Source organism: Lissotriton helveticus, chromosome 4_1 (assembly GCF_964261635.1).
Source record: "Lissotriton helveticus chromosome 4_1, aLisHel1.1, whole genome shotgun sequence".
Classification (NCBI taxonomy): Eukaryota; Metazoa; Chordata; class Amphibia; order Caudata; family Salamandridae; genus Lissotriton; species Lissotriton helveticus.
The window spans coordinates 799,160,277-799,172,183 of NC_136063.1; the positions used below are offsets into that span (position 1 = coordinate 799,160,277).

General features: G+C 43.5%; 1 protein-coding gene across 2 annotated transcripts in view; it reads left to right on the forward strand.

Moving 5' to 3' along the window:
- Window positions 1-11,907, forward strand: part of USP14 (ubiquitin specific peptidase 14) — a 325,147-nt gene that overhangs the window by 81,127 nt on the left and 232,113 nt on the right. For both annotated transcript variants that reach the window (XM_078687445.1, XM_078687446.1), the window contains exons 8-9: window positions 469-549; window positions 2,859-2,959. In XM_078687445.1, the coding sequence (XP_078543571.1) occupies window positions 469-549; window positions 2,859-2,959 (182 nt within the window). The remainder of the gene's footprint in view (window positions 1-468; window positions 550-2,858; window positions 2,960-11,907) is intronic.

The following is an 11,907-nucleotide window of genomic DNA, read 5'->3' on the forward strand; positions in this document are numbered from 1 at the left end:
ACTATTTTGGCAGCTATTATTATGATAAGGGACAATTAAATAATTAATTTCCCCTTGTTGTCGTCTATCGAAATCTCGCCCCACCACTCTTACCTGCACACGCCACAGCTGGTCTGTTCATGTATCAAGTGAACAAAGTCCCACTGGGTGTGTACTTTAACACTTTGGCTCTGGTTTTTTTTCTTGACTTCTAGTAGGTGGCAGTGTTTTAGTAATGTCTGCCCAATCATTTTTCAATCGTTTCCACCTTCACATTCTCACCAGTATATGTCCGTACAAGAATAGCACTCCTAGTTGTTCGGCTGTGACATATGCTACTGAGTCTTTGACAGAACCCACTTTGTGTGCTTTTGAATTACTGTATTCTTCTCATACCCTTGAATCATATTTTGACCAAGATTATATTGCTTTCCCAAAACTTGCAAAGTAGTTGTACTGAGTGTGTATTTTATTCTGCTTTGTTTGTAGGATGCCAATGAGTGTTGGGTGCAAATGATGAGAGTATTACAGCAAAAACTGGAATCAATAGAAGGCGACACTGAAATGGAGGTAATGCTTGCCTACATGTGTGTACCACTGTGTCGCAATATTAGAAAATGAAACTTGTATCTTAGACATTGCATTTTTTCATTATTCATTGTAAGGAATAATAATTCAAATTGAAGTGTGTAAACCGTCAGAATAAGTTACCAGGAAACAAGCTCATAGCGTTAATAGTGCCAGACACCTCTCTTCTCCCCTTTCCAGTTATGATTCTTGAGTTGAGCCCCACATAAGCTTTATATGGTTGGTTTACTTCATACTGCTACAAACTAAGTATTCAGAAAAGCTCTACTTCCACCCTCAGAGTCTGATTTTTGTTTTCAATTTACTGAAATTATGGAACAGGTGAACACCGAGTGGTGCCTTCTTTACTCTGGGAAGAATGCTGGTGATTTATTTAAAAATAGACAGTGCTCTTTAGATCAAAGTAAAGTCCCCAATGCTGCCAAGGCTCATGGCATGTCCCATTAGTCACTTAACTGTCTTACTGTAACCTCACTCCATTCAAACTATGTGCAGGCTGAAGGTATTATACCTCTCACAGGCCTTCAGTCATCATCCTTTAACGTTTTTCTGGATTCACAATTTTCACTATTTTCTACCTGGTTATCATATTTTACTCGACTAATCTTTTTCAATGGAACTAAATAAACTGAATGAGTCGAGGTTTGGGCTAGGTGAATTTAGCTTTCGGGCATAGTTCCTGTTTCATGGTATATAACTATAGAGTCTACTATTGGCCCTAGAGGCATCTTGTCTGTGGAACTTCCTTAATTGTTGTTTTTTCTGTTTGAATCTCCCCAGTAACTAAGTACTCTCAAGACCTGAATACTTGATCATGCAGTCCTTAATTGGATCTTCCTCCCAGTACACAATTTACAATTTTGTTTTTATTTCTGATGTTTTTTGTTGCTGGCTCAGCTTCAGTCCAAGTCGCTAGTCACACTCCCTAGTATCTCAACGATTGATACATCCAGATTCCCCAAAATATTCCCTTGTTCTGCTGGAAACTGCTTTTACCCATTTTGCTAATATCGGGGGACATCGGGACTGAGTCATATGATGGGCCTATGACATAAAAAGCATTCCTATTTGTAAAGCGTGAACATACCACCCCCTTAAGGGTTTCAAGGTGCTGGGGGGCATTGGGGAGATTAAGTGTGCTATTGTTCAGTCACACGATGCTGAGCTGCGCTGCCACCGGGGATCGAACCGCGTGCTCCAGTCAGCCGCTCTGGCCGCTGCGCCACACCTTGCCATACTGATTTTTTTCACTTCTTTCCGTACTGCAATTCTTTTGCTCTTTTACTTGTGTACACTTTTTTCAGCTTTTAGAATGTTCTGTCTCTCTGTTTGCACAATACAAAATTACTCTCCCGAAATGCATTGTGTGTGCTTGCACAAATACCGACCCTCTTTCCCTTTAACTTTAACTTGGCTGATGAGAGAACAGACGGATGCCGGTATAATATTACATATCTAGTTGGTCCTCAATTTCTGAGCTCCGATTAGCAATCTTCTCCAGAGTTGAATAATTTCCAGATTTTGGGTGATGGTCCTGTTTTCTGTCACTTTTGCCAAGTTGGTGGCAAGATGCATGATACGTAAACACTGCAGCCAGCACCTCAAAAATAAACCGTGTTGGCCGTTTTTGTCTCTTTATTAGCAAAAACGCACTTGACAATTGAATGCATGTGTGAGTCCTTCCCGTGTCCCTGCCTGCTTCTCCCACATTAATAGCAGGTGCAGCCCTACCTCCCTATTCCATACAGTGCATGTACATGTATTATGCTACTTTTAGGACTAGAATATATTCCCTACTGGTAAAATGAAAATAAATTACAGATTAAAAATTATAAATATTATGCATTTTTAATTGCTTTCTAGCCTATGAACACTATAACGAAATGTATCATGGACCTTCTTCAGAACTTTATTATATCACAAAGTTACATAGGAACTGTAGTCAAGAGTGTGTGTATAAGGTACAGAATGTTTTTATTGTGTTTATGAAATTCTATTTTGGAACCGATTATACAGTTCATAGAGAAACATGTTAATGCTAAAAATATGTTTACAGAATGTGTCTTGCAAATGTAACTGGTGTTTATTATAGCTTTAATGGAGAGATCAGGCTTCACCTTGACATTGTGTATATGTTCCTACCTAAAAAGTGATAGGATAGGGTCTTGACAGCCACATTCTTTTGTTAAGTGCAGGTTGGATAAGACTGAGAAAGTAGGAAGCTTTGTATCACATTTATACTTGCTCTTGTTAAGTAATATGAACCAGTTTTTTCTTTATTTTTTTCCTAGACTGACACGGACTCTGCAGCATCACCTGCTGCGCAAGGAGCTGCTGCATCTAAAAAGAAGAGCTTCATTGATCAGTTTTTCAGTGTTGAATTCGAAACCACGTATCCTTTTTCTTGCCCATTGACAGTATGAGATTTAATCTGTAGCATCACTAGTATAGTGTCAAAATGCTCTACTTTATATTGCCCACTGGTCAATGTGTACATCCCAGTGCAGGTAAAAAAATTGCTCTGCCAGACTAGAAAAGATGTACTATTCTGCGTTTTTTTCCTGCGGTAAACTCTGCTGCCATGTGAGTTTACCTAAGGTGACTTCATTTTGTTTTATTGTGCTTCGATAACGGGGGTGTGGGGCACACCCAGAGAGAATCTCCCATCCTATGAGGGCATCTCCTCTCACTCCCTGCAGGCTGTGAAGTGACTTGCAGTGGTGGTTAATATAGGTCTTTTGTGTGAAGACTGCCTTTTGGCTCTCCCTTGTTAATGACCCTTCCTCTCCTCTTAACTGAAGCCCTTTGCTGTCCTATGGGATGTGTATGAAAAATGTGTGTTTTTATGGATACCTGGCAAGTGTTAACCTTCATATGGACACGGTGTGTGCTGCACCAGATGGTGGCTTTCTTTTGGTAAGGCTGTTTTGTTTATGCTGCACATTCCAGTCTGCACATATTCATTCCTATTACGGTAATAATAATAATAATAATAATAAACCATTTGTAAAGCGCCTGGCTACATAGAGAACAGTGTGTCCCCGCGCTAACTACTGCTAGATTTCAGGAGGCGGATGTTAAAAAAGCCAGAGAAGGAGGAAAGCAGAAAGATTAAGTAATAGGGAACAGAAACGTTTTAAGTTTCCCACGGAATCTGGTTTCAGAGGGTTCCATTCGGAGGTGAATCGGAAGTTCATTCCAATGTTTGGAAACCAGATACCTAAAAGAGCAGCCACCCATCCTGGCTCTGGTGATACGGGGAAGTTTAAACAGCATCGCGCCGGACGATCTCACATTCCGGATAGGGCGATGTACAGTGAGAAGATTCTTCAAGTAGCCTGGGCCTTTACCCTGGGCAATACGGTGCGCAAAACAAAGGGCTTTAAACCTGTTGTACCTAGTGGGTGGCGGATAGCATCAGTTGCTATTTTTGTTTACAATAGGATTTTCCAAGTGAAGGACACCTGTCCCTTATTTGGTGTTATTGCTGGTCCTCCATGAAATAGGAGCAGAGACAAAGGTTTGCCCAACCTGCATCCAAACCATCCATACCAGCCTGACCACATCTGACCTGTGGCTGACTAAAGAAACTAAGAAAACTAGTCAACTTGCAGAAGATACCATTTTCTAGGAATGGAGGATTGTTAACTTTAAAATAATGCATATTTCTGGTAGGCTTTGGCTTCTCAACGAAGCCAGCTAAATGTTAGCCACTTGAAGCTAGTATTGTTAGTTCATCTGGATACTGATGTTGGGGGGGCATGCACACCATTGTGGGAATGGACCGCTCAGAGCAGTGTAACCGCTAATGGCCTTGCTGCTGTCTCTGTACTTGGCATGACGAGTGGAAATCCTGCATGATACTTTGCAGCTGTGCTGTGTGGAGAGTAACTTTTCCTGTCCACATAAGAAGCTGGACAGGATTTGCACCTGCTATGTGGATCTACGCTGATTCCTGGAAGACCAATACATGGCCCAGTTGTTATGTTCACCCCAATATTACTTGGATCACACTGATGGGTGCCATATATGTAATGAAGCCTGACTTGCATGTAACATTCATTATTGTTCTACAAAGCTCCGCCACACACAATATATCTGACTGGTGAATCTGCCTGAATGACATCTTACATTACTGAGATTTCCCGGGAGCTAGAGTCATCAGTCCAATTGGTTAGGAGCACCAAGATCAAATAAAGCCCACCACGTAGGTGTGAGGAAATGGATTGTATTGTATGGTGTGGTTGTGTCACTTCACTGTGTAATGCTTACCAACCCCTTTAGGTCTAGTTAGGTTTGTCTGTAAGATTCTCAGTTAACCCCTCTTTAGCTCTGGCAATTAGTAGCAAGGCTTCCACAGAGGAATAAGGGTAAAGCATTTAAACTGCACCAAAACTATTGAAGAATTTGACACAGCACTCCAAAAAAATCCGACACCAATTTATAAAATTGGACTGTATAATTTAGACAATAGAACGAAAGATCCCCTGGAGGTTTCTTGAGAAATAGATTTTTCAAGCAATAATAAATCAAAGCAACTTCATGCAACCACCAATCCTTGGCAAGATCAACAAATTCGACACACACCTAAGTGTCAATGCGGTTGTTTAAAAATACTTGGGGTGACCAACTCTAGGACGTAGTTAGTAAGTGGAACCAGCAAAGTCCTCAAGAACAGTTACCTTCACAGGTGAAGTAGTGTTCAGCAGTTCCAGGTACTTTATCCACATTGTAGTGGATTCCTAGGGTGTGGTCCTGATGCAAGGAATGAAGGATGCTGAAGATGCCCTAAGGTTGCTGTGACGCAGTCTATGGAGAGACTTCCTGCAGGGATTCCTCGGTCCATGGAGATGATGAGGGGTTCCTCTTTGCAGGGTCAACATCCCACAAAGTCCTGTCCATTCTGGCCGAAGTCCTGTCACCCGTTGTCGCGGTCACAGGTCAGTCCCTTCTGAGGCTCTGTGAACTCTTGTGTAACTCTGTGCATCGGCTCTTGGTTCTCGATGCTACATGGCGGCGGTGGTAGCAGCTTGAAGACCTTGGCCTACAAAGTTGCCCCAGCAGTCTTCACCTGTTCTGACCCTGTGCTGCAAACAGGAGTTCTCTGATTTGACTGTGCTTTGGAGATGACAACTCCTTGAGCAGGACAGGAGAGGCATAGTCCCCCTCTTTGGTAGCCACCAGGTGCAGTCCTAGTTAGTGCAGCCTCTTTGCTTGTCTCTGAGTTCAACAGAGCAGCCTTTTTCTGGTCCTCCTTCCGAGTAGGGCGAGATCTGAGGTCCGTGTGCTCTCTTTATGCTCAGGAAGTGCCCTCAGGGCAGCATACAGTTGTAGCCAATTGGCTGCCTGCTTACCTCACACCTGATAAATTCTTCCTGTAGAGTGTAGCATCTGGCTATCTAAGGATGCACCATTCTGCCCACTTTCAAAATGCAAGACCCATCTCTTGGTGTACAGACCTGGCCAGCCTGGGATGTGGCTTCCTTAGGGTTCCACATCCTTGGGGAAATTCAACTGGTTTCCCTGCTCCCCATGCCAGCCTGTCTACCACAATAATGGGGCAGCCCCCCCCCCCTTTCCCGGTATTTAACAACTGTTCCTGAAGGTGGCTTCACCTTTGAAGCCTGCTTTGTGGGGCAAATGCCTAAGGGACCTTTTACACGAGGGAGGTGCCATTCCATCATAGTTATCCATCCTGAGAGTCGGGGCATGTCTCCTCAGGAGGGCAGAAAGCGGTCTAGTGGAACAGGCTCCATGTTTGCCCGGGAAGGCACCAGAGGTTTAAAGGCAACCAAGTGGCACCTTTACTAAAGCTGCGCACTGCAACAACTTGTATTCATTTTGACTTGAGATACAAATCTGGATTAATTTAAGGATTTGTTTGATACCTTGGAGTGCCCACTTTAGTCACACTGTTCAGGAGTTACACAGTAGGAGAGGTCCGCGTGCAACCCTGTACTCGCCACTGGGGCCACCAAGTCTTTCAACAGTAAAAAAGCAGTAGTCGTGTTTTAATGTCGGAAATGTAAAGTGCATTTCCTGCCCGTGTTATATGTTGCACCCTGCCTTTAGAGCTCAGCAGGCCTGCCAGACGGGTGACTAACGCACATGTCCAGTGGAAATGGGTGCTTTGCCATTGCTTTCAAAGGCAGGCTAGCAGTGCTGCCATGACGGACTGGGGGACTTGCTTTACTTGTGGGCCCTGCAGGGTGCCACAATCGGTGCTGCAAGTCCTGGGGCACCCCTCTAACTTACATGCCCTGGGGCTAGGTTACCTTTTACTAGGAACTTATAGGTAAGTTAGTCGTGTCCAGTTGGGTACAGCTAATTTTGCACATACACTTAGGATTAGGGCACTGGCTCAGAGGTCTTGTTGGCAGGCCTCCGTGCACTCCAAAACAGAATCAGTCGAAACACTTTGGAGTGACATTACAAAAAGAAGGCACTTTCTTACAGTGGTTAATAGAACCACGCTAGTAATCTTGCCCTGCACTCTGACCTAAAGAATGTCTCTCTCGCCGGTCCCAGGAAACAGCAGGTCTTCTCACCCCAGCTCGAAGCTTTAGGCGCCCTTGACATCCCATACTACGTGCAACTGATTACAGCATGTGGCTGATTGTGGAAATATGGCCCAGTTGACTCCTTAACTGGTTGTAGTGACTTGAAATGTGTCCTAACTGAACTCTGGGAAATGCACCCCCGGCCACTGTTGACTTTATGCTGGATCTCGAAGAATACTTGTGACTTCTTTGGGATGTAGCCCTTGTTAGTTTGGGGTTTACGAATTTTGTGGGACACCAGCAAGATAGTTCAGTGAGGCACCTGACCTTCAGTGAGCTTTTGGTTCAAATCCTGGCACGGCAGAGTCTGCTTTCCCGTCTCCTGAGCCCATTAAACTGTGTGTCATTAAGTTAGTTAATAGTAACATCTGTTACTTATGATGTTTAGAAATTGCAGAAACGCACAATAAATTGTTCTTTAAAAAATATTTCTTTGGGGTTTTAAACTCCGCTGCCGAGGCTTCAGCCAAAAATCCTCTGGCCTCTCTTGCTGTAGGAAGCCCTAGCAGCTAACACGAATCCCGATTTGAAAATCCTTTGAATTGACCTTGAGCCTTGGAGGATACATAAGAAAGTATCAGAGAAAGTCTAGCATGTAGGAACAATGACAACACTTAGATTGTAACCTGACCTGAAAATGTGCTAGCCCCTTCTGTGTTTCTCTGGAGCTTTTCTTTTAATAAAAGTTTTAGTGGTAACTACTGTATCCTACAGCACTCGATATTCTAACCCCTAACCGTCTCTTGGATTACTTGCAGCCTAGAGTGCATCGAGGTATTAATTCTGTTACTCTCGTATGTAAGTGTAAATGCAATTTAATTGGTTTGATTGTGGTTTGATTGTAGTATGGCACCAGGTGCTGGCATCCGTATAAAATAACAGTACCCCGCCCCACAAGAAAAGGTTTTATTATGGCTATCACCAGAAGTAGATTTTATACGTCCGCTTTACCAGTATTCCATTGTATTGATCTGGAGGGAGGGTTTACAGCAACACTTTAATCCTATGTTCATAGTCCTGTACCTCACACATTGTACATAGGAGAAATGTATTTTCAGCCAAGTATGTATTTTTCTCTGTAAATCTGCTTCTTGTGAAATGTAGTGTGCCTATCCAGTGTTACTAATGGTTTGAATGTTTATATTCAGGAGTTTGATTAAGCACAATTCTGTCTCTATGGAGGAGCAAAACTCGTGACAGGCAACCTTTATATTGTACTTGGGAAGAAGAGAGCAGCTGCATTACAGAAACAATGTGATTGGGACAGTACATTGTTGCTTATATTAGATATCTTTACATTACCTGTGTGATGCCTTTTCAGGGGTCCTGGAGCAGTGTGGCAGTGCCCTGTGTGGGTATTATTTACCACTGGTTCCAAAGGCATGACTACTGGTACACTCCAATTGGAGTTCCATCACCTCACGGTGCATAGGTAAAACCCTCAAAATCTACTAAGAGCAGTTTCCTATATTTCTTTTAACATTGGTGAACATGGAGCTCGGTTCAGGGTAAATCTGGGATGTTCAGGCATGCTTGGATCTCAGGGTTTTAGTAAAGGCTAAATTCCACATATGGGTTTTAAAGGGAGAGCAAAGAAAATACTCTGTACCCAAGGCTTGTGGGTGGTGGGTACTTCCCTGGTATGAAACTAGGTTAATTTGACATGTCACTAGCAAAAATAATTTAGTCCAGAATAAAAGATAACACTCAAAAATATAGAGCCCCAAATCTACTACTGAAATCAGTAGGACTCCATCTACAAAAGTCTTTAGGTGTTCCCGGTGTTCAGGAGGGGGCAACATCCCAGTTGCTCAGTTTAGCCATAGTTGTCTGTTTATGGAGATTACCTTATTTACTGGATTCCAGGGACCTCTGAGCAACTTCATGGTTTTTTTTTGTCTTTTTGCTTATGTACTGGTCACTTGTGATTGTAGTTGCACTGCTTGTGGGCAGCCCAGACACATTGCCCACTCATAAATGGCCATTTTATGTTAAGATTTCACCACAACTTTGATTGACGATGCCTTTATGACCATAAGAGCTACAAAGATGGTTCATATGACAAAAGAACGAAAGCCAGTACCGGCTCAGGGCAGGTACTTGCATGGTTAGTAAAATGTTTTTTCCCTATACAATATATATATATAAAAAAGTACACAAGTTTATTAGTAAGGTTTTTATAGTAATATCTTTAAGGTATGATTGTGCGCTTCGGTGTTTTTAACTTGCAACAGAAACACATACAAACATTCTCAACCCCGCTCCTGAGCTTGTATAATATGTAGTTAAAAATGTTGTCTTAAAATCTCACTTTACGTACTCCAATCATGATGGGATTTCTATTCCAAAATGTATTGGGAACAGGGTTGCATACACACCATGCATAAATGTATTGGGTAAAAATGAAGGAATGAAAAAGGAGTATGAAAGCAAACTATGCATTTTTGAACTATGCTTCCGAATCAGAGTATAGGAATAGTAGTTATTTGTCTAACTCTGAATTTGGAGTTACCCATTATATGTGATTCAGAGGGCGGTTTGCAAAATTTGATTATTTTCCACTCAAGTGGGGTGTCCTAGTTACCTGGATCGATGTCGGACCGATGGGTGGTAGGACTTTTGTGATTTTGTCAGACGTATAAGGAAATCTTTATTTTTATTTATATTTGCTTGGCAGTATGGAATAAGAAAAAGTAGTTGGATTCATACAAGTCACACCAATTTCGATCCCTCTGGGTTTCTAGGTTTTAAAAGTGGTCAAAGTAAGTAGGGTTCCCTAGTTGCCTGATGACTTGGAGCCGGAGTACTGCAGCTATTTCCCATAGCAAGTGATGGGGACATTAGAATTTCTATCAGTGTAGTTTTGACATGAGGACTGGCAGAGAGGGAGTAAATTCCCATTCTACCTCTTCTGGGAACAGAAATACTTTCTGGTGCCTGGTGGTGGGGTCCAATGAACAAATGTTCTACCACTCCACCACATTTTCCCACCTGTATTTCCCTTGGTGGATTGGTTGTCTTTCAGCCACCCTGGTTGGGCGGCTTGGGTCGTTTACCTCCTATCTGCCCATCCTAAAGTTGCGGGCGATCAGAAAGCCCAGGCCATCAGGGAAGAAAGTGAATAACAGAATGGGTTATAGGGCTTGCTCTTCCTGGCACTTGACTGGAGCCCCTGGCCTGGACACCAGAAAATCTTTGTGTTCCTTAGTGGGAAGATTTGAGGATTCTCCTCCTATTTTCTTGCCACAGTGAGAAGTGCCAACTGGACACCTGGGCTTTCTGTTAAACAAAGGAATGATATGTGGCATTCGCCAATCGTGGCATCGAATACTACTGCTGGGCACCAAATAACTGTCTGGTACCTGGCAGTAGTATTTGATGCCAACAAAGCAGGATACACTGCTGGCTTTCAGGCCGTATCACAAAATTATGCCTAAATAAATCCAAATTTCCTGTTACTTGCCACACGGCTGGCTGCAGTATTTGAGCTCAAGGCCACCGAGGGGCAGAAAGATTGTTTGGGATCCAGGGGTGCCAGGTGGAGATTGTGTGTTTGCGCCAAGAGGGGCCAGCACCCACCACTTATTTTTTTTTTTTATCAGATCCCTTCTACTAGTGTGCATCCTACCCCCTTTAAATCCATCCAAAAAGCTCCTTCCTCTGAGAGACATACATACTGTAATGGCCACAAGAGGTGGGGGATGCGGGTCGATGTCAGGATAGTCTGGCCACCCTCCTTTCTATAAATAAATCCCTGATGTCTAGTGTGCATTCTGCCCTCGCGGGTAGGAAACCGTGATATTCATTCCCAGTCTGCCGCCAGTGGAGGTAGAAAGACTGACCGCTCTTTAGCCATAGGGTCATGGCTCGATGCCAGGACGGGCCAACTCCCACCCTATTCTATTTTTTTATTTATTTACCTGCTGTCTTTAGTGGTCAGTCGTAGAGGTGCGAGAGGGGCATTTGGACATGCCATGCATGCCCCCCCCCCCCTCAACCCTGTGCCATTCCCGGTGGCTAAGTGGGTGATTCCTGCTCAGCTACAACCATCTTGATTCAATCCCCTAGCAGGTATCCACTTGGGAGACATGCCTCTGGAAAGAAAACACTCTCCTCTTTCCAGTGGTACCTCTCCTGTGGTAAATCGTGCTCTGGGGTGGGCGGCTCAAGTTGTACCCCAAAGCAGCTATCCCACTGAAAGCATCCGGTAGCCAAAAGACTCGGGCTGCTGTCACTTTTACAATCTGTAACATCCGCATGCACGGTGTGCTGCATATCACTGACCTCCCAAAAATTGGGCTGCAAGGGATGAGGATACTCTTGGTTTCCATGAGCCACACTAGCAAAGAAGTGCGGATGGCATGAATTTTTGGTCTTAACATAGCAGAGGCCCCGTTTTGTGCATCACAGGTACTGTGGGTGCACACAAGCCCGCCATTTTAGGAGTCCATCTGTGCAACAATTTCTATACACAGAGAGCAGGCATCTTTCAAACATATGCCAGAAACAGTAAAGGTAGAGGACCCCAGTTAGGGGAACGGACCTTACATTTTGCAAGACAGTCAGTAAGCAGTCTCTAACACTAAATCTGGGATACACATATAAAGCCCCTTCCTCAAGACTAGAATCTCTTTTCCATTCACATCCAAGCATGACTCCTGCACTCAGAATGAGCCTCCAATTTGAGTGTCGGCCTGATGTCATAGCACAGCTTGATAGAAACCTGATCAAGATGGATCACCTTAAATAGACTTGTTAGATTATTTCTCTTCCAGGGGAT